The 26,439-nt window shown below is 41.6% G+C and overlaps 1 protein-coding gene across 1 annotated transcript; it reads right to left on the bottom strand.

Moving 5' to 3' along the window:
* Positions 1-4,303: 4,303 nt before the first annotated feature.
* LOC137645829 (uncharacterized) lies at positions 4,304-21,535 on the bottom strand. The gene is made up of 2 exons (XM_068378806.1): positions 21,415-21,535; positions 4,304-6,050 (listed from the first exon to the last, which is right to left on the bottom strand). Exon 2 carries the CDS (start codon positions 6,000-6,002, stop codon positions 5,022-5,024), a length of 981 nt encoding a protein of 326 aa, XP_068234907.1. The 5' UTR covers positions 6,003-6,050; positions 21,415-21,535; the 3' UTR covers positions 4,304-5,021.
* Between the last annotated feature and the right edge of the window lie 4,904 nt (positions 21,536-26,439).

The raw sequence follows: 26,439 nt of genomic DNA, 5'->3' as shown, positions 1-26,439 counted from the left end.
CAAGTCCACTTAAAATAGAAATCTTTCAAAAAATCTATCGAATTTGAAATATAAATATACTCATTAATGTTACCACAATAAATCCTTGTCTGAATCACCCTTCAGCTTCTTTGCACGTTGGATCTTATTGCCTATTCCCATTTTTTTATCTTATGAGAGAAACCTAGGCGAGTCCCATCGAATTTCAAATCCTTTGATCGAGCTCCTATTTCTCATAACTGCGTGTTTATTAGGTTTGCTGGGACAACAAAAGAGGTCTCCTAGATGACCCAGAGATCCACTTGCATGCCGTCGTATCCTGTTTCTTTTACAACTTTCTAATACTATAGTTCTCAAAAACTTTCCCCTAGAAATTTTCTCTTTTATCATGATACCGGTACGTTCTTTCTCTCCGTGCAGGTCACGTTCTAATCCCCTCCTGCAACAGGGCTTTCCCCACTCGTATATCAATAAACTTCTTTCTCCGAGGAATAAAGTTTTCTTTACGTTTTTCCATCATAATCTTTGTTAAATAACTTATTATTCTTACCTACTGTATGCTTTGATTAATAGAGCATAATTAAGATTTTAACGCAAACGGATATGTCTGAAATACTATTGAAAAAAGTTGTAACAGGTGGAAGTTGGAATAGATGGTTTAATAAGAGATTGTGCATATTGTGGGAGCGAGCCGTTAGGTGACAGGATGAGAGGCTAGGTGAATGCAACCAATTTTTATTAAACAATCATCGAGTTCATAAACAGCGACTTCCGAGGCAGAACGTCACAAACATTAAAACATGATAAAGCTTGTGCTAGCACAAACACTCAGGATGGTCTATTAACAATGCAAGGAAGAGCGATGAATGAATAAAAAACTGTACATGTGAAATGGGGCACCCTGTTCCTAAGAGGCATGCTGTAGACGGGTCATTTTGCGAGAGATACGCAAGTTTAAGGTGATCAATGGAGTCCCAGTCTTCTTTGCCATGAATGTTCAATAAACAGGCTTTTATTGTTCGACGGATCACAAGGCTAGGGCCCCGTGTAAGGTGGCATTAGAGGTGGCTTACCAGTGTCGTTGCGAAGGAAAGAATGCAGTTCTGAGTGCAGATCTGTCGGTATGCGTTGCTTAGGTAGGGGCTTGTAAGTCTGGATGCATGGAGTAAAATTTCCCACTACGTGACGTAGGCACTGGAGATTGTCGGAGGAGGTTGTAGACGAAAAGAAATTCGGCAGCATATGTAATCTGTAAATGGAAACTTATATGGTGTCTGGTGACTTTTTCTGAAGGTCGCTTGACATTAGACAATTGGTACTGGTTGGTTTCCTTTTAGTACACTTAGGGCGTTTATGGAAAGTGGATGATTTGTTTTGTTTCTTCCACAATGAGCAGCCTACATACGAGGCGTATTTCTTTAGATGAGATATTAGATGAGGAGTCTGATAATGATAACAAAAGGATAATAATGCATAGGTGTATAATATTTTTTATTCCGTATTATGTAGCCTTTTGAAATAAAATAATGGTAAAACTCATTGTTGTTTTTTATTATATTATATAATTACTATTTCTACATTTAACTATAAATACGAATCATAAACATAAAAATTAATTTTAACTTTGAAAAACTATAATTAGTGAAATGACCGCTAACTGCAAAAAAAAAAAAAAAAAAAAAAAAAAAACTAAGCCTACGGTATGTTAGCGGGGAGGTAGTCCGTGGGGGACTCTTAATAGGTTATGAGTTATGATCATATGATTTCATGTTACCTGCCTAAATACATAATTTGTAGAAGAAATCTTGTCACCTAATTAAATGGCTTAAGTGTATTAGGGATTTCACTCATAAATATCGATTAATTTTCCATTTCCAGGGAATAGGATTGTTCGCTGGTCCTCCATAGAAATTCCAACAAGTAGCTCTATGAGAAGCTTCGTTATAATACAGAAGCATGCAAATTATTAGTGATTTGATTCATGTATCCTCCATTATGCTCCCTAAGTGCATCATTTGTGAATTTTATTAATTATATTTTGTAGGTAATTAGTGTCAACCTTCTTCCTTGATGGCTCGACTAGTGTAATATCGCTGATAATTGCCACAACTGGTGCACTGACCAGTAACCTACCTTTTTTATGAAGGCGAGAATCAAACGCTGATGGTCTATTTCCACTAAAAATTGTCATTCCTCGATCATGTCCCTAAAATACCGAATGACACGGACTGCCAGTAGTTCTCTGTTGAAGGTAGAATATTTCTGTTCTGGTGGAGATGTTTTTTGCTGAAAAAGATATGCTAGCAGTCAACAGCCATTGTCTGTATCCTGTTCGAGCACTGCACCCATTGATGTGCTAGTTGCATCCGTGATCACTATAAGGGACACATTTCAAAGATAAAATACTAATGTTTCAGCAGAACTAATAAAGGCTTTTTAGCTTCTTGAGATACAGTTTCTGACATATTGGACCAGCATATTATTTTTGGTTTTCATTTTAAACATTCACGAGGGAGACATAATAATGATTGATCATGTCAACAAACTCTTGCAGTGCTTTAATGTTTCCTGGTCTTGAAGGACTACCAAGGGATTGGCCCTTCATCAGGAGGGTTTAACACCTTTGGGACTTATTCGTGACAGAGAAATTCTACCATATTTTTTGCTCATTCACTCTTATCTTGTTAGATAATCAACCTGTTTTCTCTGAGCTCCTTGAGGACTTGTTTCAGTAGATGTCCTTGATGTGATTTATAGTTGCGGCTGAAGATCAGGATATCATTAGTGTAGAGTATGCAGCAGAATAATTCTCCGAATATGTCATTGATAACATTCATAAGGCATTGAAAGGTGGCACCTGCATTAGGAAAGCCGAAACACCTCTAATTGAAAGTATAGTCCACGAAGGGGGTGATGATTGTTGTATTTTCATATTCCTCTTTTGCTACTGGTGACTTGATAATACCCCGCCAGGAAATCAGTTTTTGAGAATATACTTGCCCCTTTGAGCTGGTAAATTATGTCAGCGTTGTTAGGTAGTGGGTTTGGTACTGAATCAACTTTAAGTCGCTGGTAGTCACTGCCAGTCACCAAGTAATGGCTCCTAGACTTCTGTTCATACTATTTTATTCCTTGTTCTCTTCGAGGTTGCATTCAAGACTAACAGCAAAGATAAGGCAGGGAAGACGGAAAATTAAAAATTTGTCCCTCAGTGATCATGCAGATCAAAGACAACCCTGCCACGGGTTAAGAGATCAAAAGAGCACAACCAAGTGATACGTCCTTAGAAATCTCCAAAATCGCCAAGACACACTAAAAAATAAAATGGCAGTGCTCTACCCTTTCCCAGTCTACAATATAAGAACTCTTCTTCTGACAGGAACACTAACACTTCCTTATATTCATATTCTTGTCGGGCATTTTAAGGCCACCCACAGCAACAGAAAATCAGTTATCAAAAAAACTTTATTTCCATGTCTCCTTTCATTATTATCCAATAAAAAAAAAACTTTGTAAGAGCACTTATTCAACCTAAAAAAGAGAGAGAGAGAGAGAGAGAGAGAGAGAGAGAGAGAGAGAGAGAGAGAGAGAGAGAGAGAGAGAGAGAGAGAGAGAGAGAGATTAAAACCTCCTGATAAGGACCCTTAAAGTACATTACACCTGTACTGACTGAACCCCAAAATCAAAGTTAGGTTTGCTCTAGGTGTTAGTTGGCTGTACCATACCTTCCACCCAATAGACAACTATCGTTTATCTTGCAAAAAGTATAACAACAATTCCCATACACTTTACAACTATTGTCGTCTTTCGAAGACTTTGCGAAGGATATGTATTTACCCATGTCTATTTATTTATTTGTTTGTTTGTGAGCAACTTGTACATAAAAAACTACAGTACTGATTTTGACCAAACTTAGTAGTCATGTTGGGTATGACTTAAGGATGAATCTGTAACATTTTGGATAAAGTACTTCAAAGTACAAGTATGGAGCAGAGCAGTGTTAAGTAAATGGCAAATACTTTGTTAATTTATTTTTTGTTTGTGAACAACATTTCGCAAAACCTACAACACCAATTTCAATGTAACTTTGTGGACATATGGAATATGACCCAAGAAAAAATCCATTAGATTTTGAAGAAAACATATTGAAGTAAAAGTACATAGTGGAGTTAAGAGCTTGATAAGACTGTTTGGTGTAGCAAAGGTATGTTCTCTACTCGGTGCCCCTCAGTTTACCATGTCAAAGGTCGATGGTCTGCATTAAGTGTAGGAACAAATAGTGGGTCAATCAGTTAAAACGACCTGGGTTATGATACAATGCAAAGAACTTATGCTGGTTTAAACAGTTTTTATTAGTTAGAATGCTCTCCAGATATACAAAATTAATAGAAATAGATGTGATGTAACATTGGAGAGAGAGGCAACTTTTTATAGAAATTTCATGTAAGGTTGGTTATTTTTTTAAGATATGTATTTGCAAAGCAATCACTACATAACAAAAGGTATCAAAACAATTGAATTAAGAAAAGTAACACCTTATAGTACTTTGGTCCTAAACAAAATGGATTATACATTTTCAGTGATACTAAAATACATTATTACTATCTTATAAAATGAAAATACAGTTAAACAGAACTATCACTACATAACATAAGATATCAAAACAATTAGATAAAGAAAAGTAAACTTTATAGCAGTTTGATTGTAAACTCCATGGATTATGCAATTCTAGTGATAAATACTACATAATTGATAACTTTTAAAATGAAAATACAGTCAAACAGAAAAGAAAAACATAACAGTGAATATTAAACTATATCATGAAATTATTAACCAAACGATTTACATTACTCTTCAGTTAGTATTTCATTCGAAACACTGACGTAATAAATCATTCTCTTCTCTTGCATACCTCCTGACTGGCTATTACTTGGGTCTCTTTTTTAGAAAGAATAACTTCTATTTACTTCCCTGCGATCTGTGCCAGATTTCATTTTTTTCCCTTCTTTTCCTCAGTAGTGTCACTTCTTTATTTTTTTATTTCATAAAATTATCAAGACTTCACCTTTGTCTGTCTCTCTTTTAATGTCTGTCTCTCTTTTAATTTGCTGGGGATTTGTCTGGATCTTTGATATATCTTGTTCCCTTTGTGATTGCCACTCATTGGTTACAGCTTCCATCTCTCTCTTCATCTGTAAATGCCACTCCCTGGTTCTCGTCTCCATCTCTTTTTTTCTTTGTATCTCCCACTTTTTAGAATTCTTGCAAATCTCATTTTCTCTTAGTGACTTCCATTCTGTGATTCTTATCTCCATCTCTTCTATCCTTTTTGACTTCCACTCCCTGGTCCTTATCTCCATCTCTTGTATCCTTTCCAACCGCCATTGGTTTGCTTTCTTCTCCAGCTCTTCTCTCTTGTGTGACTGTCTCTCTTTGGGCACCATCTCTATCTCTCTTGTACTTTGTGACAGCCACTCTTTGGTCCTTATCTCCAGTTCTTCTCTTCTTTGTATCTGCCACTCCTTGGCCATTATCTCAATCTCTTCTCTTCTTTGTAAGTGCCACTCCTTGGTCCTCATTTCCAGATCTTCTCTTCTTTGTGACTGCCATTCCTTGGTTCTCATTTCTAATTCTTCTCTCCATTGTGACTGCCATTCGTTGGTCCTCATCTGCAGTTCTTCTTTCCTCTGTGACTGCCACATCTTCGTTCTCATCTCTAACTCTGCTCTTTTTTGGGACAGCCACTCTTTAGTCTTCATCTCTTGGTGTTCTCTTTCAAAAGACTCGCACTCCTTGGTCTTCATTTCCAGGTCGTATCTCCTTTGTGAGTGTTGCCCTTCAGTCACCTCACTCTTTACTGAATGCTGTTCTCTGGGGCTCAGCTCTCTCTTTTTTCTAGTTGGTGAATGCCATTTGTCATGTCTCTTCTTCCCTGTTTTTCTTCTGTGTGAATGCCAACCCCTGTCTCTGGTCTCTCTCTCCTCCTGCTTTTGTGACCGCCATGATTCGATTTCCACCTCCATTGTTCTCTCTTTTGTTGTTACCACTTCTTTATATTTATCTTCTTGCCTCTGCAATATAAGTAGGCAATATAAGTAGACAAAAAAGTATTTTATTTCTCTTATTACAACTTAAATCTTTTTAATCCTCTTATACTAATTTTTCAGTGGTGGTGTTTAATATACTAACTAAAATGGCACAATAAACTAATGACTATGAAACTGTTTGCAGTGCTACCATCCAAAATGATTTAACCTAAGTAATTTTGAATATACCCATCCAAAAGAGAAATTGATCTGTTATAACAAACGAAGACGTAGAAAGGCAACGTTTGATGGAACACTTGAATAGGATATATGAAGGGAATAATTTGATTGATACACCTGAAGCTGATGAAGACCTTGATGTGCCAATGAATGAATTCAGTGTGTTTAAGTCGAAGCTATTCTTGAAAAACTCAGAGAGATTGAAAGCCCCTGGATATGATGGAATAATTGCTGAGATGATATTGCCCGAAAATGAAGTGACTCCCAAAATACTTATGAGATTATTTTGTAGAATGTGACATGAAGAAGCAAAACCTGATGAATGGGAGCTAGGAGTGTTGGTGAAAATGACAAAAAAAGGAGATTTGACTTATTGCAATAATTACAGAGGCATCACACTTTCGTCAGTTGTCATGAAAATATATAGTATGCTTATTCTACAGAGGCTAGGGAGAGAGATTGATGAAAAGCTGAGAGAGGAACAAATAGGATTTAGAAAGGGTAGAATTTGTACTGACCAAATACTCATTTTGATACATGTTGTACAGCAATGTGTAGAGTATAGGATTCCGCTTTTGATGGCATTTGTGGACTATGGAAAAGCCTTTGATAGAGTGCATTATTCAATTTTGTGGATAGTCCTGCATTATTACGGAGTTGCTCCTAAATAAGTAAATTTGATCAATCTGTTCATGAGCGTGGTAAGTACAAAGTTAATGTTAGTGGAGTCCCATCAAATGAATTTCCAGTGAACAGTGGAGTACTCCAAGGGAATGTGTTGTCACCTATGTTATTTATCTTCCTTAATGCATAGAACAGTTGGAAATGGTGAAGAAGGATTGGACAGGATTGATTATACGAAATTAACTGAACTAGAGTATGCTGATGACGCTGTCCATGTTAGAAGAACACCACAGGGTTTGCAATGGTTGCTTACCAGAATGCATGAAATATCGCCGGAGGTTGGGCTTAAGATAAATAGAGGAAAGACATATGATGAGAACGGAGTATGTAATGGAAGATGAAATATCATTGGAGGGAGAAAGGTTTAATGAGGTCGAATCCTTCAGATATTCATCAGCTATGATCTCTAATACAAGATCTTTAGAATTGGAGTTTAATGAAAGTTTAAAAAAAGCAAATCAGACAATAGTTAGATTATATGAAATTTGGAAATCAAATCACCTGAAATTACACATACAAATCAGGCTATATATCAGTTTAGTGAGATCGGTGTTACTGTATGGACATGAGTCCTGGTATGACAAAGAAACAATATCCAACAGATTTTGTAGATTTCAGAACAAAGCCCTCAGAAGAATATTGGGAGTTAAATGACAGGATTAGAAATGAAACTATAAGAGAAATTACTCAAGTACCATATGTGGATGAGACCATAGTGAGGGGCATATAGAGATGATCTGGTCATGCTCTTCGCACTCCCCAAGAGAGATTAGTTCACCAAACTTTCAACTGGGCTCCACAAGGCACTAGAAGAGTTGGAAGACCCAGTCCTACATGGCTGAGGACTATGAACCGTGAAATATGAGAGGATGATTAGAAAAATATCGATTTAAAAGCTCAAGATAGAGATGACTGGCAAAACCTAACCGAGGCCCTTTGCGTCAATAGGCTTAGGAGGAGATGATGATGATGAATTTTGAATATAATCCCTTTGCTTTGAAATATGATTTTTCCTATATTGTAGAGTCAATGGCAGTAACAAAGTTAATAATCAAAGACTTCTTTCATAATAAAACCCATTTGTTAATATAACCTATTAATATATAGTACATAGATTCCTCAGGAATCATCATTCCACCTATGGGCATAGAGGAAAACTCTATAATTAGGTTGATAAATAGATTTAGTCACTTTGCTTGGAGGCAGGACTTCAGGACTTCAAGGGGGATAGGGATGGTGGGCAAGTTTGTATAAATAGCTAAGGTTGATATAGTTAGGAAAAATACAAATTATCTACGAATGTCATTTGTTCAGTAACTGGAATACAAACCATGCTATTTATTAGGGGTGACTCGCCCATTAGGAAGGGTGGACGTCCCTGCCAATCTGACTTTTGGCTTTGCCCAGGGGCTCCTTATCTGAGTATGTTAGTACTCAAAAATAATTTGTCCCTGCCCTTGCTAAACCTTGCTACACAATGTCCGCGGCCTACGCAAGCTGTGTGTTGAGACGTGCAGAATTGTGACTGTCTAGGTAAAGTTATTCCGAGTCTATGTAGTAAAAACCTGATGTAACCAAGACTTCCCAATACCACCTCGCCAGGGTATGGGGACGCAACAGTATTAGCTTATTACTAGGTACACAAGGGAGCATGGTTTACCAGCAGTGGTTTGAGGTCAGCTTATGCAGAGAACCCAGGATGCTGCTTTCCCCACGAGAGGGTAGGATGAAGAAAAGAATATGGGCCAGTCAAATCTTTTCATTCATGCAGACTAAAACCGGGTAACAGTGCCCTCAACCTTCTACTTGTCCAATAAGGAGCTTGAGGTATACAACCAGCAGTTGTGCAGCCATCACCGGACCGATAGAGATCGTATCGAGTTTCTGTGGGTCACGTCTTGCAGGAGAAATGTTGTGAAAGTCACCTGAAGCATTCACATCCTTTCTTGTAAAAGCTGCGTCACAGAGTAATATGCTAAGAAGGACCAGGGTTATAGTTATGCCCCTGACACTGTGAGTCGTCATGTCGAGATGATGTTTCGGTGATCCTCCTCTAGTCTCTCACAGTGCTGATGACAAGAGAAGCGGGCTGTTGCCATTTTATTTAGGTAAAGTCTCATACCTTACCCTGGGTACAGTAACGGATGATCTGGATCGTCCGTTACCGAGTTGAGACTAGTGTAGGATCCGTCACCTCTGGAAACTGTCTGGCGACATACTCAGGGACGAAACTGTACATTGTCTTTTGCCCTTCTCAATAATGGGCGATGTCGAAAGAGACCATGAAGTTCCTTAACTCATATGGTTGTTGTCCGAGTGTGAAAGAACATTGTGTTCTTAAATCAGGAGAAAATTTGTTGCCTGGTGAAGTCGAACATAAGGAGGTCCCTTTAGGGATCGAAGATTTGAACCATGTTCCGAGAGGAAGGTCTCAATTCCAACTGGAGAAAGGCAAGTTATAAGTCCATATGAGTTAGGAAAAGTCTATTGATGAGAGGGTGTCCCTTTCTTTCAGTTTGAAGGTGAAGGATCAAGGTTGAGTGATCATCTTTACCTGTCGGAACTGAATAGGCGGTCTTTTCCTCTTGTATATACTCGGGAATTCCGCTATTGCTGGAATCGAGGTATCGAGTGGAGAGAGAGACTTTCACATGACACCAACCACACAAGACGTTTTACTGCCTGGTAGACTGATGCGAAGGAATTCCTCAGATATCTAGACAACCTTTTCACAAAGAGGTATTGGGTAGTCTCCAGGCGTACAATCATAGCAAATCTATAGCTTGTGGTAGGTGTCAAAGTGGGTTGTCTGTGATGTGGAGAGGGTTCTCTTGGAGACTCTATCAGGAGCTGTAAAAGGTTTGGAAACCGTTCTGGAAAATGTCATGGCGGAGCTAGGAGAGTCCTTAAGAGGTTGACCGATGTTCTAGCCTTCTTGAGTGCCCTTCTCCAGATAAAACAGGGACGAGACGTAAACGTCATTGTTATACCCATCGTTGTTGCCAAAGAGCCTTGAGGTCTAGGGCTGGTGAGCAATGGCAGCCTGAGATTCAGGAGTGTTGCGAACAGACCACTAGTTGGAGGACATCGTAAAGTCGGGACTTTGTCGTCTACATGGCGATCCAAAGTCCATTCGGTATACCTTATCTGAGATGCTGTGCACAGATTGTCGGCGAGCAAGTTCTTCCAGTCTGGAATGAAGCAAGCTGATAGTGTTACCGAACGGACTTTTGCCCATCTAAGTGTCTATTCTGTTAGATGGGAAGAGGCTACGAGCAAGTTCCTTCTTGCTTGTCGATCTGTGTCTCTATGTGGTGTGTTGTCCATCACATCACTGAGTGTTCTGTTGGGAACCGATGAGGCTGCTGAAGGACCAAAAAGTTGGCCTTCATTTCTTAAGAGATTTAAGTGAAGGTACTTTCGGGCTCTGTCCAGAGGGCTGAGGTCGTGTGGTGCAGCACTATGGTCCCCCCTCTCTTCTTTTTCCAACTCAAGTTTCTTGGAATGGGAGTCGTTCTTGTTTCGAGAAGGTTTGGTAGAGATTGGTGTCTAGAATCATTCCCAGATACACTAGTCTTCTGGGAGGGAAGTAGGGAAGACTTCCATAGGTTTATCCTGATCACTGGATTTTGGTAAGAAGACTTCAGAAGTTCCACTGTTAATGCAATGTTGTCACCGAGTCTGCTAAGGTTAGTAAGTCGTCCGGAGACAGAGGAGACAGATGCCAATCCTGTGAGACTGGTGTTTCTTGTTTGTCCAGACTGAATTTTCCACACACTTCCCAGATGGATGATTTGGACCTGGGAGTAAGTGTCCTTTAGGTCCAGTGTGCAAATGAAGACCTGAAGTCTTAGCCCTTGTTCTAACTCCAACATGGTGTGGACATCGACCTAAAAGGACAGCTCCTTGTGGATTTTTTTGCATGGTATATTGTCGACGCTGGAGTCTTGACTCGTGTCGTAAAGGATCAGGCACGATACCCAGTGTAAGAATTCTTCTCTGAGAGAGAATTCCTTTAACTTAACAGAAAGAAGGCAACGCTTAGCCTTACTATGCACCCTGATGGAATTGATGCTATTCCTTAGAATAGAATCAATCTGGCGAATGTCAATCAATGGTTAACCATTGGGTATCAAGGTTACTCTGCAGTTGGAGAGTGCTCTCAAGTAGTTCCCTGTCGACAAGCCATTGATGAGGGTTGTCGAAACGTTTTCCGATTACTTTAGTGTGATGGTGAACCGACAGTAGTGAGAAGTATGTTGTATACCTTCTGATCTAGGAACTACAGGAAGCGGTTGACTAGTAAGTTCGAGTCACGAACTGCTGGCAAATTGCCGATGACCGATGAATCAGTGGTCTGTGAGCCAATGGTGAGTTGGAGATCAGCAAGCTGAAGGATAGGCTGGTCAGAGATCAGCGAGCTGAGTTCAATGATCAGAGAAAGATGAGCTGCCCATCGGTGATCTAGTGATCAGCAAGCTGACAACTGGTTATTGTCTAGCAATCGGTGATTGTAAACGCTAGCAATTGGAGATCGTTAGTCATTGGAAGGCCTTGAGGTCAAAGATCAGCATTGAGCTAGCAATTGGTGATCTGGTGATCAGCGACCTAGTGATCAGTAAACTGTTGATGCTTTCCCGTTTCCCGACGGTGGTCTGTCAAGGTAAAAAGAAACTTCAGAAGAGCCAGGGACCAAGGATTCCCCATTTCGATTCCCCTTGTGGGATGGAATCTTTGGGATCTTGAATCATTCTGTGAAGCCTTATTTCTCTTTCCCAGTGGCAATGTTTATGTGTCTGCGAGGAGGAATAGGGCAATGGTGACCTGTCCAAAAAGTTTTATTCCTTTTTACTGCCTATTGCAATGGCACACAGGATGATGCTGGTGCTCAATTTCTGCCTGGAGAGCAGGCAACTTCTGGCTCTTAGACAAGAGCTGGTGCATTGGATCTACGAGCGCGGACTCTTTGGCAAGAGCTGGCGCATTGGATCTGAGACCGTAACTGCGCAGGAGGACGCAGTAAAGTGCGGAAGAACGCTGGCGCGCAGTAAGGCACTGTGTAGTTTTGTGCATTCTCCCTAGAATGCGCCGAAGCGTGTAACTGGTTGCGCAAGAGTGGGTTCATTGGTGCAAGTAGTACGTGGAGACTGCTGGCGCGCACGTGCAGATGATCATTGGCGGGGAGACCATCAGCCCCCGGGCGCAGAAGACTGTCGGCGCGAGCAGAAGACTGTCGGCGCGAGCAGAAGACTGTCGGCGCGAGCAGAAGGCTGCGTGCGCGCAAGATCATTGGAGCCCAAAAGTATTGGCACGCATGCGAGCGGAAGGCCAACGGGTGCTTGCGCAGGAGACCTTTGGTGTCCGCGTGTGGAATACCGCTAGCACGGGCACGCGCGGAAGGGCGCTGGCACGCGCGGAAGGGCGCCGGCACGCGCGGAAGGGCGCCGGCACGCGCGGAAGGGCGCCGGCCCGCGCGGAAGGGCGGGCGCGCGCCGCCGGCCGCGCGGAAGGGCGCCGGCACGCGCGGAAGGGCGCCGGCACGCGCGGAAGGCCGCCGGCACGCGCGGAAGGCCGCCGGCACGCGCGGAAGGCCGCCGGACGCGCGGAAGGCCGCCGGGACGCGCGGAAGGCCGCCGGGACGCGCGGAAGGCCGCCGGGACGCGCGGAAGGCCGCCGACACGCGCGGAAGGCCGCCGACACGCGCGGAAGGCCGCCGGACCGCGGAAAGGCCGTTGGCACGCGCATGAGCAGAAGGCCATCGGAGGATCGTCGGTGAGCGCGCGCGGGAGACCATCGGCGCCCGCACGCAGAAGATCGTCGGCGCGCGTGCATGCGTGCGTGCGTGCGTGCGTGCGTGCGTGCGTGCGTGCGTGCGTGCGTGCGTGCGTGCAGAAAATCATTGGCGCGCGCGTGTGTGCGTGCGTGCGTGCGTGCGCGCAGAAAATCATTGGCGCGCGTGCGTGCGTGCGTGCGTGCAGAAAATCATTAGCGCGTGTGCGCGCGGAAAATCATTGGCGCGGGTGCGAGCGGAAAATCATTGGCGCCCGCGGAAAACCATTGGCGCCCGCGGAAAACCATTGGCGCCCGCATGCGGAAGATCGTCGGCGCGTGCAAAACTGTTGGAGGGTGCGCACGGAAGACTGTTGGCACGCGCGTGCGCTAAAGTAGCGCTAGTAGGTTGGCAGGTCAGCTGGTAGGACAACCAGTGGCAAGACGATCAGGAACTGGGATGGACCAGAGAGGGAGAGGTCGTTCCCCACAAAGTGGAACTCTGTTGGCCTTGGTAATGTACGGAAGTGTCGTTGTTGTATATGTATCACACACACAGCACAAACACTGAAAAGGAAACTTATCACATTTCTATACACATATATACATAAAAATTAAAAATGTTTCCAGAATAGGCGAGGAGGGAGAGAGGAAACAACCGTTCTCAATCCGAGCCAAAATAAAGTGACTAAATCACAGGTGTGTGAGCGGGAGTGGTAGCAAGCTACCCACCCCCTACCCCCGTTAACTAGCGGTGTGGGTAGTTAACCCTCGCTAAATTTGAATGGCTCGTCATTTCAGCTCCGCCGAAAGTATAACCCCTAATAAATAGTGTGGTTTGTATTCCAGTTATGGAACAAATAGCCATTAAAAATTATATCATTAGAACGGAGTTCTAATTGTAAGATGGTTTATAGCCCTTATTGACAGAAAGATCTTCTAGCACGCATACGGATCGGATCGGCCCATCTGCATTTGCACACGCGAAATCTTTGCCTCCGGATAAACGCTTGAAAACGAATCCGGTTGCAGAACAATGTATGTGCAACAAATCGCAACATTATTGCCCAAGGAAAATTTTATCGTCTTCTGGCTTTAGTATTTTTTCAAGATGTGAGCACATATGCCCACAAACAAAATATACAATTATTGTAGCAATCATTCTTCGCTTGCACTCATATGTAGTTGGCCATCTGCATTAGTGCATGTGTAATCTTTGCCTCCAGATAAATGTTTGAATACAAATCTAGTTGCAGGAGTAATGTATGTGCGAAAAATTGCAACACTATTGCCCAAGGAAAATTTAATCGTCAACTAGCTGTAGTATTTCTAAAAATGTGAGGGCATGTGCTAACAAACTAAATATACAGTTATTGCAGCAATCATTCCAATTTTGGTTTTCCTATCCTCCTTGTGGGAGGGGCTTGCTAACTTTCACACACAGTCAAAAACTATATGGCTCCCTTTTGGGCGGGGTTTGGAACTTTCATAAACGGAATGAAAAGATGACCACAGTATTTCTATCGTTCAACACCTAAGCTAACACTGCTCCCTTGTGACTAAATGCTTGAGACAATAACCCTGTAAGGATAAAATAAATAAAATGTCTCGTAGAATATCGTGTAAAATGAGAAGTCGTTGTGCCCAAGGGTACAATGACGGCATGCGGCTAACTCAATTATACGGTAGAAACCGTGTTTGTGGCAATAACCTTAAGGTTTTGTCTTGAAGAGAGTGCACGCGCCAGAAAGGAATTCCTATGGCATTTATGAAATTTTAGCAAACTCCTGTTGAAATTATGTAAAAGTTCTCAGGAATGAGAGTTTCCTAAAACTGTATGTAGTCTCTTATGTGAGGGTTTGCTCAGCAAGACCATACATTAGGTTGCCATCGACTACTTTCCCATATGGGGATGCCATCAAACTCTTTCTCGCTAGCGAGAACCATTCTGCATGATGCCATAGCGGAGCTATAAGAGACATTTGCAAGCATCTTGCCAAAGAGCTTGGAGATCTGGGACTGGTGAGCAGTATAACGGGAGTCTGAAATTAAGGGCCGTTGTGAACAGATCCACAATTGGCGAACCCAGAGAGTCAAGATTTTGTTGGCTATCAGAGGATTCAAAAACCACTCGGTGCCAACTATCTGCGTCGCTCTGTTCAGCTTGTCTGCTAGCACATTCCACTTGCCCGGAATGAAGCGAGCTCATAGTCTCCGAGTTGTCTTCTGCCCATCTGAGTATCTCTACTTCAAGATAGCACTACTGCTGCGAAAAGGTACCGTCCTGTTTTTTTCAGATAAGCTACTACCTTGGTGTTGTCGCTCATCAACACCACTGAGTGCCCTGCCAGGACCTGGTGAAACTGTTTGAGGGCCAGAAAGCCTGCCCTCATCTCTAAGAGATTTAAGTGCTGGTACCTTTCTGATTCGGACCATTAACTGGAGATGTAATGGTGCAGCACGTGGGCCTCCACCCTTCTTTTGATGCATCAGAAAAAAACGTCAATTACAGGGGAGAGACGAGAAGATTGAGCCCTTTGCAGAGGTTTGGATCCTCCTGCCACCATCTGAAATCTGACTGTTCCTCTAGCCCTATGCAGACTAGATGATCCATAGAATTGCTGGACTGATTCCACGGGAATTTCAGACGCTACAGAAGAGATCTCCACTTCAGGCAACTGTTAGAGACTAGTTGGGTCAGAGAAGATAGGTGACCTAGAAGACGAAGCTAACTCTGCGCCGGAGCTCTTCCCATCTGAAGAGGACCTACGCTATCTTCATCAGTCTCTGCATTCTTTCGTTAGATGGGAAATCTTTGCCTACGTATATCAGTTGTTGAGAGGGAAGCAGAAGAGACTTCGAGGTTTACCATGATCCCAGATCCTGGCAAAACCTTAGAAGCTCATCTTGGTGGCAGAGAAGAAACGCCTCCGAGTCTGCCAGAATCAGCCAGTCATCCAAATATCTTAGGAGATGGATGTAGACTCTGTATGCCAAAGATAACACTAGGGCGAACACTCTCGTGAGGACCTTAGATGCTGTGGAAAAACCAAAACACAGTACCCTGAATTGGTAATGTTTCAGGTCGAGCATGAATCTTAAAATACTTCCTGGAACACGGATGGATTGGAATCTGAAAGTATGTGTACATCAGATCTAGAGTGCACATGAAGTCCTGCAGTCTTATCGCTGGTTTGACAGTGTCGGTCGTCTCCATTCTGAACGGGGTCTGCTCGACAAACCAGTTCAGAGCCGAGAGGTTGATAACTGGTCTGCAGCCTCCAGACGCCTTTCTCACAAGAAAGAGTCAACTATAAAAGCTTGGAGACATTAAGAACCTCTTGGAGAGCGCCCTTTTCCAACATGGTCTGGACTTCTGCCCTAGGGGCACACTCCTGTGCAGATCCTTTCACATAGGAGTTTGATGGAATTGGCATTCGAGTCAGTGGATTGAGAGAGAGTGTAAACAGAATGCGATATCCTGAACGAATCACCTCGACTGTCCAGAGCTCAGCCCCATGGTGGAGCCACCTCTGCTAGCGGCTTTGCAGGCATCCCACCACAGGTGGACAAATACAAGGACTACCTGTCCTAGTGAGAACGGCCTCGGCTGGATCCCTTCTTTCCCTTTCCTCCACAAAAGGACTTTTTACCACAAAAGACTTGATTAGGCCCCCTTTGACCCTGTTGTTTTGAGTCTATCTCTTTTTGTTTGCGCTTTCAGATGTGGTTTCCACTGTGGCTGAGAGGGGTAGGGTCTCTCTGTCAAAACCTTTTGGATGAGGGAGTCCTGGCTGGACTTCCTCCACCTCTCAGCCACCCACTTGACATCCTAGGGGTTGAACAGGAATTACCTTCAAAGGGTGCATTCCTAAGTCTCGCCATTTCAGACTGAGAGAGATGTCTAAAGGTTTATCACCTGATGGGAGAGAAACTCTATGGCCCGAGTACCAAACAGTAGGAAAGTCTCCATGGACTTCCTGGAGGACTCCAGACACAAATGCTTGGATCGAATCAGTTGCCCTAAAGACCCCAACCGGAAGTCAAGCCACGAAGTCGCCTGCATGGCGTACTTCACCACCTTCTCTTGGTTGAGGATCTGAGAGGCTGATAACGAGACTGGAAGTCCCGTAAGCATCTCGAAGGGCGTAGCCCTTGAGAGAGGCAGGTAAGGAGAGACTCTCCGAGGATCTCGTAGTACCTCATCTGAAACACATACAGAGTAGGGAGGAGCTTGGGGAGTGGAAAGAGGAGGTGGACCCAGTTGCCTGACAATGCCTTCTGTTTGGTACTGTACTCCTCTACCCCTCTGACCAGGGCAGAGCTCCACTGGCCCTCAGGGGTTTCTGAATACCATAAACCTGGTCAAGGATAGTTTCCTATCCATCTTGAGGGTCTACATAAGGATCAGGTAGCCCATTGATGGATCAGAGGCAGGCTAAGACCTGGCAGAAGGCATGCTCAGACTCCTTCCTCTCATCCTCCGTTAGCTTAGGGCTAGCAGGAGCTGGCAAAACATAGTCATCGGGATCGCTTTGTCCTTCCATATACGAGCTCTTCCACATAGGAGCCCCGAGAGAGTCTTAGTTGTCATCGGGATAAACCGGATACAGGGAAACTGCCGAGGAAGTGCTCGCTTCCAGCTGCCTAGTAGGCAGCGAAGAGGGAGGTCTGGCTGAGGATTTAGGGATGGTAGATAAATCCTTTGGCTCTGTGCTCTGAGGCAGCGTTCTTCCATCAGCGAGGTCCTGGAAGGTTCTGCTGAGGTCCTGGAAGGTTCTGCTGGTCTATGGGCAAGATAGTAATGAGACTCCGGAGGGAGCATGTTACGCCCAGTCATAGGTCGTACCTCTTTAGGCACTATCTCGACCAGGGAAGGACAAAAGGAGTCCCTATAGCAAGTTACACTGTCTTACTTGTGAGGCGAAGGACGGATCCTTTTCCTCCTCCTCTTAGGTCTGGCCTGTGGCATCTTGAACTGTAAGGGGCTACTTTGGAGTTCTTGCACACACACTTCCCGAGGTCTCTTGCGAGGGGAGAAGGGTTTCTCTCTACCAAAAGGACCCGCAGGCCCGGAATCCTCCAAACTCCTCCTAGGGTCGGCAGGAGGGGAAGACCCTGGGATGCAAGGTGGCAGCAAAGGAATCCTCTAAGGACAAGGAGTGACCCCATCAACTGCCTGACACATTACACTGAATAATGCTCAAAGCCATGGGGTGTTGCGAGCTCCCAAAGAACTGAGGGGTAGGTCCTTAGGAAAACACAGATCCTTTGGTTTAGGAACCTCAGCAGGTTTCTTAACCCTCTTGCCTGTAGGAGGCTTCCAAGCAGGCAACATCGGCACAGGCCTTCCTTTAGAGATAGGGTCTGGATGTTATCGCGTGGGTGACTGACGTCTCTGAAGCCTCTCTGTGTAGTAAGGTTACTCGAGAGGGGTGACCTCCTGCAGCCAAAAACGGAGATGGTTATTCGTCTGAGAACAAAGCTACCACCGGAGTGAGGAGTGGTGGGTTTCGCGACGATAGTAAGCCCAAGAACCCTCTCTAGAACGAGACGTTCCATCGCTGACGCTCCGAAAGTGTTGCGCGATGCTGTTCTGTCGCGTAATGCAGCACGAGACTGAGCTGGGTCAAAAGGTGGAAAGCCAGGAGGGGGAGCAACCGTGGAGCGTAAACCCCGGTCACGAGACCCATAAGAATCCACGCAGCTAGGAACCTGAGGAACTTCGTCACTAACTCCTGTGGGATGGATAACACGATAAGAGATTTGAGAACACTTGGGTGCAGTGTAGCGTTGGTCGCATGAGTCCGAAAGCTCTGTGCGACGAGAGTCCGAAGACTTTCTGTCATGAGAGCAAAAGTCTTGATAACAAGGGTTGAGAGAACCGACAGGCTCAGCGTGATCATGTGAAATCCCAGGACTCAAGTGACAAGGAGAGAACTCCATGCTACAGGAACCCGAGGGTTCAGCGTATCATCGGGACGAAAGCATATAGGCTCAACGATACTGGGGTTACGAGACCCTGAAGGGTCAATGTAACAGGAAACAGCAGTTTCCCTGCCACGAGACCCCGAAGGATCAGTGAGACGAAAGGCACAAGAGCCCAAGGGCTTAGCGTAACCTGGGTTGCGTGACCCCGAAGTTTCTCTGCCACGTGATGAGAGGCACGAGAGCCCTAGGTGCTCAGCGTAATCAGGGTTATGAGACCGTGAAGGGTCAGCGTAATGGGAGATTAAGGTCTCCCTGTCACGAGAAGCCGAGGGTTGAGAGTGACTGATGGCACGAGAGTATGAAGGCTCAGTGTAGCCATCGTTACGAAAGCCTGGAACTGGAAAGTTCCAAGTCGCTAGAACCCGAAAGTTCAACGCAACGGATGCCCGAAGGACTGCTAGGGTCATAAGAACCCACATAATCAACATGACGAGAGCCTGAAGGCTCACGGTCACGCCAGCCCAAAGGGCTAGCAGGTTCAAAAAGATGTCTTCTCAGAGCCCGAGAAGGAGAACATCCAGGATGGAGAGGGGTCACAAAGCCTTCCTCCCTATAATCCCTTGAGGAGGAATACAGAGCAAACTTCGCCAGTGCTGCCTCAGAGAAAGGTCTGCCACAGCTCCTGGTGGATCAGCAAACTCCTTGGCGTCAGAAACAGACAGAGCTTGACCGTTGGGCAGTAGCGCCTGCGTCCACACAAGGAGGATCAACCTCCACGGAGGAAGAATGACCGCCTTCTCTCCGCTTCCAACTGAAGGAGCTTAAATATAGCCTCCTACGGAGGGGGACCATCAACGCCCAGCGATGGCCAAAAGGATGCAAGATTTGAGAAAAAAGCAGGCGCTCCCTGGGGAAAGGGAAGCTGCTGACTCACTAGGGGAGTCAACACCTTCGCCTATCCCACAGGGTTGACCTCAATTAACAAGCCCTGCGCTGCTGCTTGGCCGTACCCCGGAAGGGCCCGGCAGAGGAACAGCTAAGGAGAGAGATTTGGAGGTAGAAGAAGCAGAAGCCCGCGACTTCTCCGATTTCGAGGAAGACCTCAAAGGTGAAGAAACACACTTGGACTTCTTTTTCTTCCTGAACCCGAACCTCTCCCATTGGGAGGCAGGCCACATCCCGTGAACACCAATGGCCCCTGCAAGCCATGCACTGGAGGCGACAGTTAGTCTCAACGGAAGACATGAAGGTATTGCATGAGCAGCCTTTGGGACCAGGACAAGTCCGCATACCGGGACAGCAAGTACACACACACCTGTACAAAAGAAAAAGAGTAGGTGAATTAATAGTCAAGGCAAGTTTTAAGTTACATTCTACCCAGCCAAAAGCAAAAGTGGTTACTCAGCTGACAGGTGTGAGTGAGGGGGGTAGCTGGTCTACCCCAATCCCCAACTGTTAACTAGCGGATGGGGGTAGTTATCCCTCACTAAAATTGTCTTGGCTAGTTTTTAGCATTGCTGAAAGTAATAAACTATAAATAGCAAAGGGTTTGTATTTGCGTAGAAACAAATAATTTTTTTACAGAAGATATCAAAGATTGATTGAAACTGTAATTTTACCCCTGCAATAGAATCAAAACTAACCTAGTAGCCTCAGTGACAAAATAATGGTCCTAGTGCTTGTACTGTATAACCTGTGGCTCACAAACAAAATTAGTATCCAGGGGAAGATGGGAGCTATAAGGTTAAGTGCCTTTATGTCATTCATACTACGAAGTTTTCAGGATTAGCACAGTGGGATTACAGTACTATTGATGCCTGTCTTTCAGATAAGCTAAGACAAGTCACGCTTAGGCTTGGGCATTTCTTCTTATAAGAGGCACTGATTGTTCACGAGAATACCTATTAATTATATCAGGCATTCCACTATAATCGCCGTGAAATCGTTGGGTAACCTAAAAATACGAATCCCTGGAAATATCACAAGACTGTATTATATAGGCCTAAGCCATGCCAGTCTATTAGGACGGTTACACAACTCACATACAAGGAATGCTGCATTCCAAAACAGCGGTTAATTATATGAACTTGTAATAAAGGAACCAATCAGGTTTCAGTATCTTTACCATAGCCACAATTCAGAACAAAAAGATAAATGGCGATCAGGCCTTTTTACTCAATATGTTGTCGACAAAGAAAAATAAAAAATCCCAAAGGGTGCAACACTTCGTGTGGCACCTCAAGACGTTCTTGGACTTAGAAAACAATAATATAGATATCAATATTCATCGACAAATATGTTTATAATCATTGATTTCCGATATATGCATAAGTTTCCCGTATTAAGTCAAATCTAATATCTATAATAAAGTTAAATAAAATCAAATAGCTGACGCTGGCTTAAAACTTTAATAAATGTACCGATAACCAAGCAAGATACCCAATTAATGCATCATATATTTACGCTTTGTTCATAAATATACAAATGGCCCAACTCTTTCATTATAGGACTTTGTTTTATACACTAGGCTGAGCTTACCTTATACAACAGAGCTACCTTTCTTTTATTCATTTTACCATATAAAAGAACTAATGCTAATTACATCATAATATGCACAAATTAAGAATAGACAAATGGTAGAATGGCCTGAACTAGGCAATTTCAGCTACTCCAGAGTTTGTTGAAAGCCTAAAAATCATAAGACTACAGATTTTTCCCTATGCTTACATAAAATACTCTAAAATTGGCCGTCTACAATTTCCCCTTTCGACCTACATAATCTTACCTTTTGTTATACACTTCATCACGTACTGGTGATAGATCAACACCTTCAACACAAGGACAAGGGTCTACTAATGAGTAAGCTCTCTGACTCTGAGGTCCTGTCGTCTAACGTGGATATAGGATGCCAGCTTACCTTAATTGAAGTATTAATAACCAACGTTTACGGTCTTCTAAAAAGAAAATTTATGATTGTATCTATGTTCAGTTCAAAGACAATATACTGAAGGAAGATAGGAAGGCTCAAATTACGAATGTTAATATATTATTTGCCAACTCCAAAATGAACACAATAGTTTGACCGTTCAGTGTTCAGATGGCGTTGTAGGTACATCGCATGTCATCTGTTTGTTTATATTTATAATTTGATATTTGATACAAACAACTGATTGATTATCAGTTATCTGCTGACACAAACGAAATCATGGCGCCAACAGTGAATAAGTCACACACGTGTGTTGTTTGCAATTAGCGAAAAGAAACCGATCCTTATATGGTGTTTCACAGGTTCACAAAGGATAAAGATTGGTGAGTACTAACGGTATAATGCATGAAATATGTGCTACTAATTAGTAAGTCCACTGATATTGGATATAAGATTAAGGCAAGTCATCCACAGTAAATTTTGTTTTTAACTTTTTTTTTTTCTTTTTAAGTTTACTGAGTAAACATTTAAACCAGCAACCAAGCAGTGTTGTGCCAATTTAGGAGTGTTAGGAGAATAAAAAAGTGTTGGTTTAAAGAGTAAGAGTGTTCAAAGTATGTCAATGAAAGTATAGCCTGCAAGGTTAGAAAAAGATTCCAAATTCTTAGCCTAACCGAAACTGATTAGTATCACAGCAAACATGCCTATAGATGTCCAGAGGTTAGACGGAGTGAGTGTCGGCGATGATCCAAAATCATTGGGTAAAAGATCCAAAAGGTGGAGAAGTAGCTTCCAAATTTATGTAATATCACTAGGAAAAATGGATAAAAAGCAGCAGAAACCATTGTTACTTCATACTGCAGGTTTAGAAGTTCAGGTGGAAATAATGACACTCCAAGTTCATATACAATTAAAATCTTAATGAAAATGCTCTATGTAACAATCTCATGAAAAATAATGTTAAAGGACTCTGCATAAATGATAACGCCCCAAATATTGCAATATTTGCAGATTTGTGGCTTAGAAAGTAAACATAATAAAAATTATTTATAAAATAGATGTATTGTTAATTTAGATTGCCCTGCGACGGATGTTGAACAGGTCCAAGATTTTTTTTTTTTTTTTTTCTAAATCATTCAGAAGGTCCAGTTGATAATTCACCAGTAGATTTAGTAATTGATGAACCTGAAGATGATGAATCCCTTTAAGAAATTCACGAATTTGTTTCAAGCTTCAACCCAAATAATGATGATAATGTTGAGGCATAACCATTAGTGTCAAAATCTATTCAAGATTTCCTTTGTAATTTTGATCCCCTTGCTCCTGACAATAATATTGACACACCTAAACACAATATATCTGATTATAGAGTATAATTTGATAGAGAAAAATGCAATAATTTACATAGCAGGATATGTATGCCATAAACCTGTGATGCATGTAAATTTATACTTCTCTGTGAAGATGGGAAAGATTTTGATTCAAATAATTTGACCTTGTTTCTGGGAAATACAGATATGGAAAGAAGACGAGAGGTATGGTATCCAAGTATTATTATAACTAATATTATTAATGATTATGAATCAGCATTTCAGAGTAATATTGTACATTTAATGATGAAAGACAACGTAAAAGTTAAATAACTGAAGTTATTGAACAAATTTATGTAGATAACCTCAACGTTTGTTATGGTGTTGTAGATAAAGGGATATAGGCTACATATTTCTAAAAAGGCGTATATATTATTATGTTGAGTTTCTCAACAGAACATGAAGGAAAAAAACATAGTGGTGGTAATTACTGTTGTCCCCGTGAAAATAGAAAACTAACAAAGATTTCACATATTTGGTATAATTTGACTGAGGTTCATGTTATAGAATAGTCTATGCAATATTTTCTTTTTTTGGGGGGTGGGGGGGGGGGGGAGCGTTCAGGTGGGGGTCATAAAGCTATCCAAATAATATATTTATCAGGAGCTGACATATTTGGCGTTAGGAACATGTTTAGTGGTATGTATTATATTTAATTTTGATTTAACTTTTACGTGCATGAATATTTCAGCATGTTTGTACACCTGGGTAGCATTACAGGAGTATACTGCTACAACATGTTATTTTGTTAGAGTGTTCTTTATCTGTTTATTTTTTTCTATTTCCTGAATAAAGACTAACATTTTACAGTATATGTATACTGTATTTGTTTGTGTTTGTATTTTCATGTGCATTGAATATGTGCTTGCTGTCTGTGCTTTCTATGTTTGCATACTTGCTCTGTCTTATGTTTGCACTATGTATTTAATTCGTGAATAAAATATATTTTAGTATCATGTTTTCTCATATTTATAATTATATTAGAGTTTATTTTCATGTAATTCATTATGCAATTTGGTTTGCTTGTATGTTTTTTTCCCCTCGTTTATAATTTTTTTATGTACAATATTATTTACTGAGTTATTTTTTTCTGAATTATGTATAATTTATTAAAGCTCATTTGCGTCTCATTTATCTTGCATTTTTAGATGGCGTGTATGCTACCTTATTTACATTGCCAAACCCCTTTTGATTATTTCTGTGTGATACAGTTTAGTGAGTTATTTTGTTCCTCTTGCTTATATGTTTGTACCTTTTGTTTTTGTTTATATTACTAAAGAGTATACATGAGTGCATCATGCATTTCCGTCTTAATAGATAACAAAATACTATTTGTTCTATATACTACAGTGGCCTACAAACTGTAATTAAATGTATGCCTACATATATAGACTTTTGGCTAAGTATAACTAATCAGATATACAGTATGTTTTAATTTATTCAAACGTGATATTGTATAGAACATTTAAAAATTATTGTAACATACAATACTTGTATTTGCAAGAAAATTAACTAAATTATACGAGATATAGATATTAAGTTTCTGAAAAATAGGCTGAGAAACATAAGGATGTGTATTCTTAATCTATATATGTAAATATTTGTAAAATTGCAATATAGTTATCTAAAATTTAAGAGTATCATAAATATAAGAAATATATGCTGAAGTAGCAATGCAAGTTATGAACAAATATGTCGCCAAATTTACAATCGAATTCCATCCTATATTCCCGTAATCATTATCGCTCTGAATGGTTACCCGTTCGCTCAATAGATGGAACCATTCGTCTCGCATGGGAGTATCTGGCATCTTTTCATAGCACGATCACTTGAGTAAAATTTACCTTTTCGCTATTTTTGAATTTTCATTTGATTAGTCTTTAAACACCTATTTCGAGAGGGAAAATATTTTAATGAGTTATGGCAATAAGTTTTTCTCCAAAAAAAAAATCCATGAATAATAATAATAATAATAATAATAATAATAATAATAATAATAATAATAATAATAATAATAATAATAATAATATCTTTTATGCACTTCTAAACATTGTTTTGGAATCCCAAGACATCCATGAAAATTACTCATGTCACTCATGGTTTAAAGAGTTGTTTTTAGGCCTTGTCATGGCCAATCTATACCATATAAACTAAAGGAAGTAAGCCTCGCGTACGGCAGGAATTAGTCATAAACCTAAATAATGAGTTTATGAACATTATAACTGTATCAGTTAAATATGACCACTTTATTCTTCTTGTCTTCTTCATGGTAAAGCTTACACTGAAGGTATGTTCCACACTATTTGCTTTGAACAATGAGAAGGGCTAACTCAAGAGATGTTAAGAGGTATTATTATTATTATTATTATTATTATTATTATTATTATTATTATTATTATTATTATTATTATTATTTGCTAAGCTACAACCCTAGTTAGATAAGCAGCATGCTATAAAACCAAGGGTTTCAACGAGGAAAATAGCCCAGTAAGGAAAGTAAATAGGTAAACTACAAGGGAAGTAATTAACAAATAAAATATCTTTTACGAACAGTAAGCAAATCAAAATAAATCGTTATAAGCTATAAAAAATTTAAAAAACAAGAGCAAGAAAAATGTGACAGAAAAGTGTACCTGAGTGTACCCTCAAGTGAGAGAACTCTAACCCAAGACAGTAGACGACCATGGTACAGAGGCTATGGCACTACCCAATACTAGAGAACAATGGTTTTATTTTGGAGTGTCCTTCTCCTAGAAGAGCTGCTTACCATAGCTAAAGAGTTTCTTCTACCCTTACCAAGATGAAAGTAGCCACTGAACAATCAGCACAGTAGGTTAACCCCTTGAGCGAAGAAGAATTGTTTGGTATTCTCAGTACTGTCAGGTGTATGAGGACATAGGAGACTATGTATAAAATGGGCCAGACTATTTGGTGTATGTGTAGGCTAAAGAAAAATGAGCTGAAACCAGAGAGAAGGATCCAATGTAGTACTGTCTGACAAGTCAAAGAACCCATAATGCTGTGATCACACTTGGGCCTTGGCGATCAAAACAATATGGAAAAATCCCGAAAATTTTAATATCGCAGGAGATTTCATGCGATATTTCAGCACATATTTTTTCGAAACGCAGGACACCGTGGCACGAAACACACCTGGGATGAATGGAGATGTGTGGCGAATTGTTAAAAATTTTGCTGAAATCTACATCTCACTGCATCGTCATGGCCGTATAGCCCAAGCGTGATCCCAGCCTAACTCTCTAGCGGTAGTGGCTGGTGCCCTGGTCAACCTACTACATATTCCAGCAAAAGAATAAAAGAAACTTGTATTTTACTGCCAAATTGAGAGATATTATGTAAATGTTTTGAAAATCCAGAAAAGGGAGAGAAGAGGTAAAATTAATTTCATCATGACAAGGGATGCATATAACTCTAAAGACAATGCAACAAAGCCTCTATGTGGGAAGAAAATAACAGAACTGTAATATTATAGCTACTGGAAATAACTTGAAAG

This window comes from Palaemon carinicauda, chromosome 8, assembly GCF_036898095.1.
Source record: "Palaemon carinicauda isolate YSFRI2023 chromosome 8, ASM3689809v2, whole genome shotgun sequence".
NCBI classification, from domain to species: domain Eukaryota; kingdom Metazoa; phylum Arthropoda; class Malacostraca; order Decapoda; family Palaemonidae; genus Palaemon; species Palaemon carinicauda.
Note: the sequence above shows the minus strand (reverse complement) of the source record. Positions and strands in the feature narration are given on the sequence as shown.

Coding starts and splice junctions, on each gene's coding strand:
- LOC137645829 (XM_068378806.1), bottom strand. CDS start 6,002: ATGGAGGTGGAAATCGAATCATGGCGGTCACAAAAGCAGGAGGAGAGA.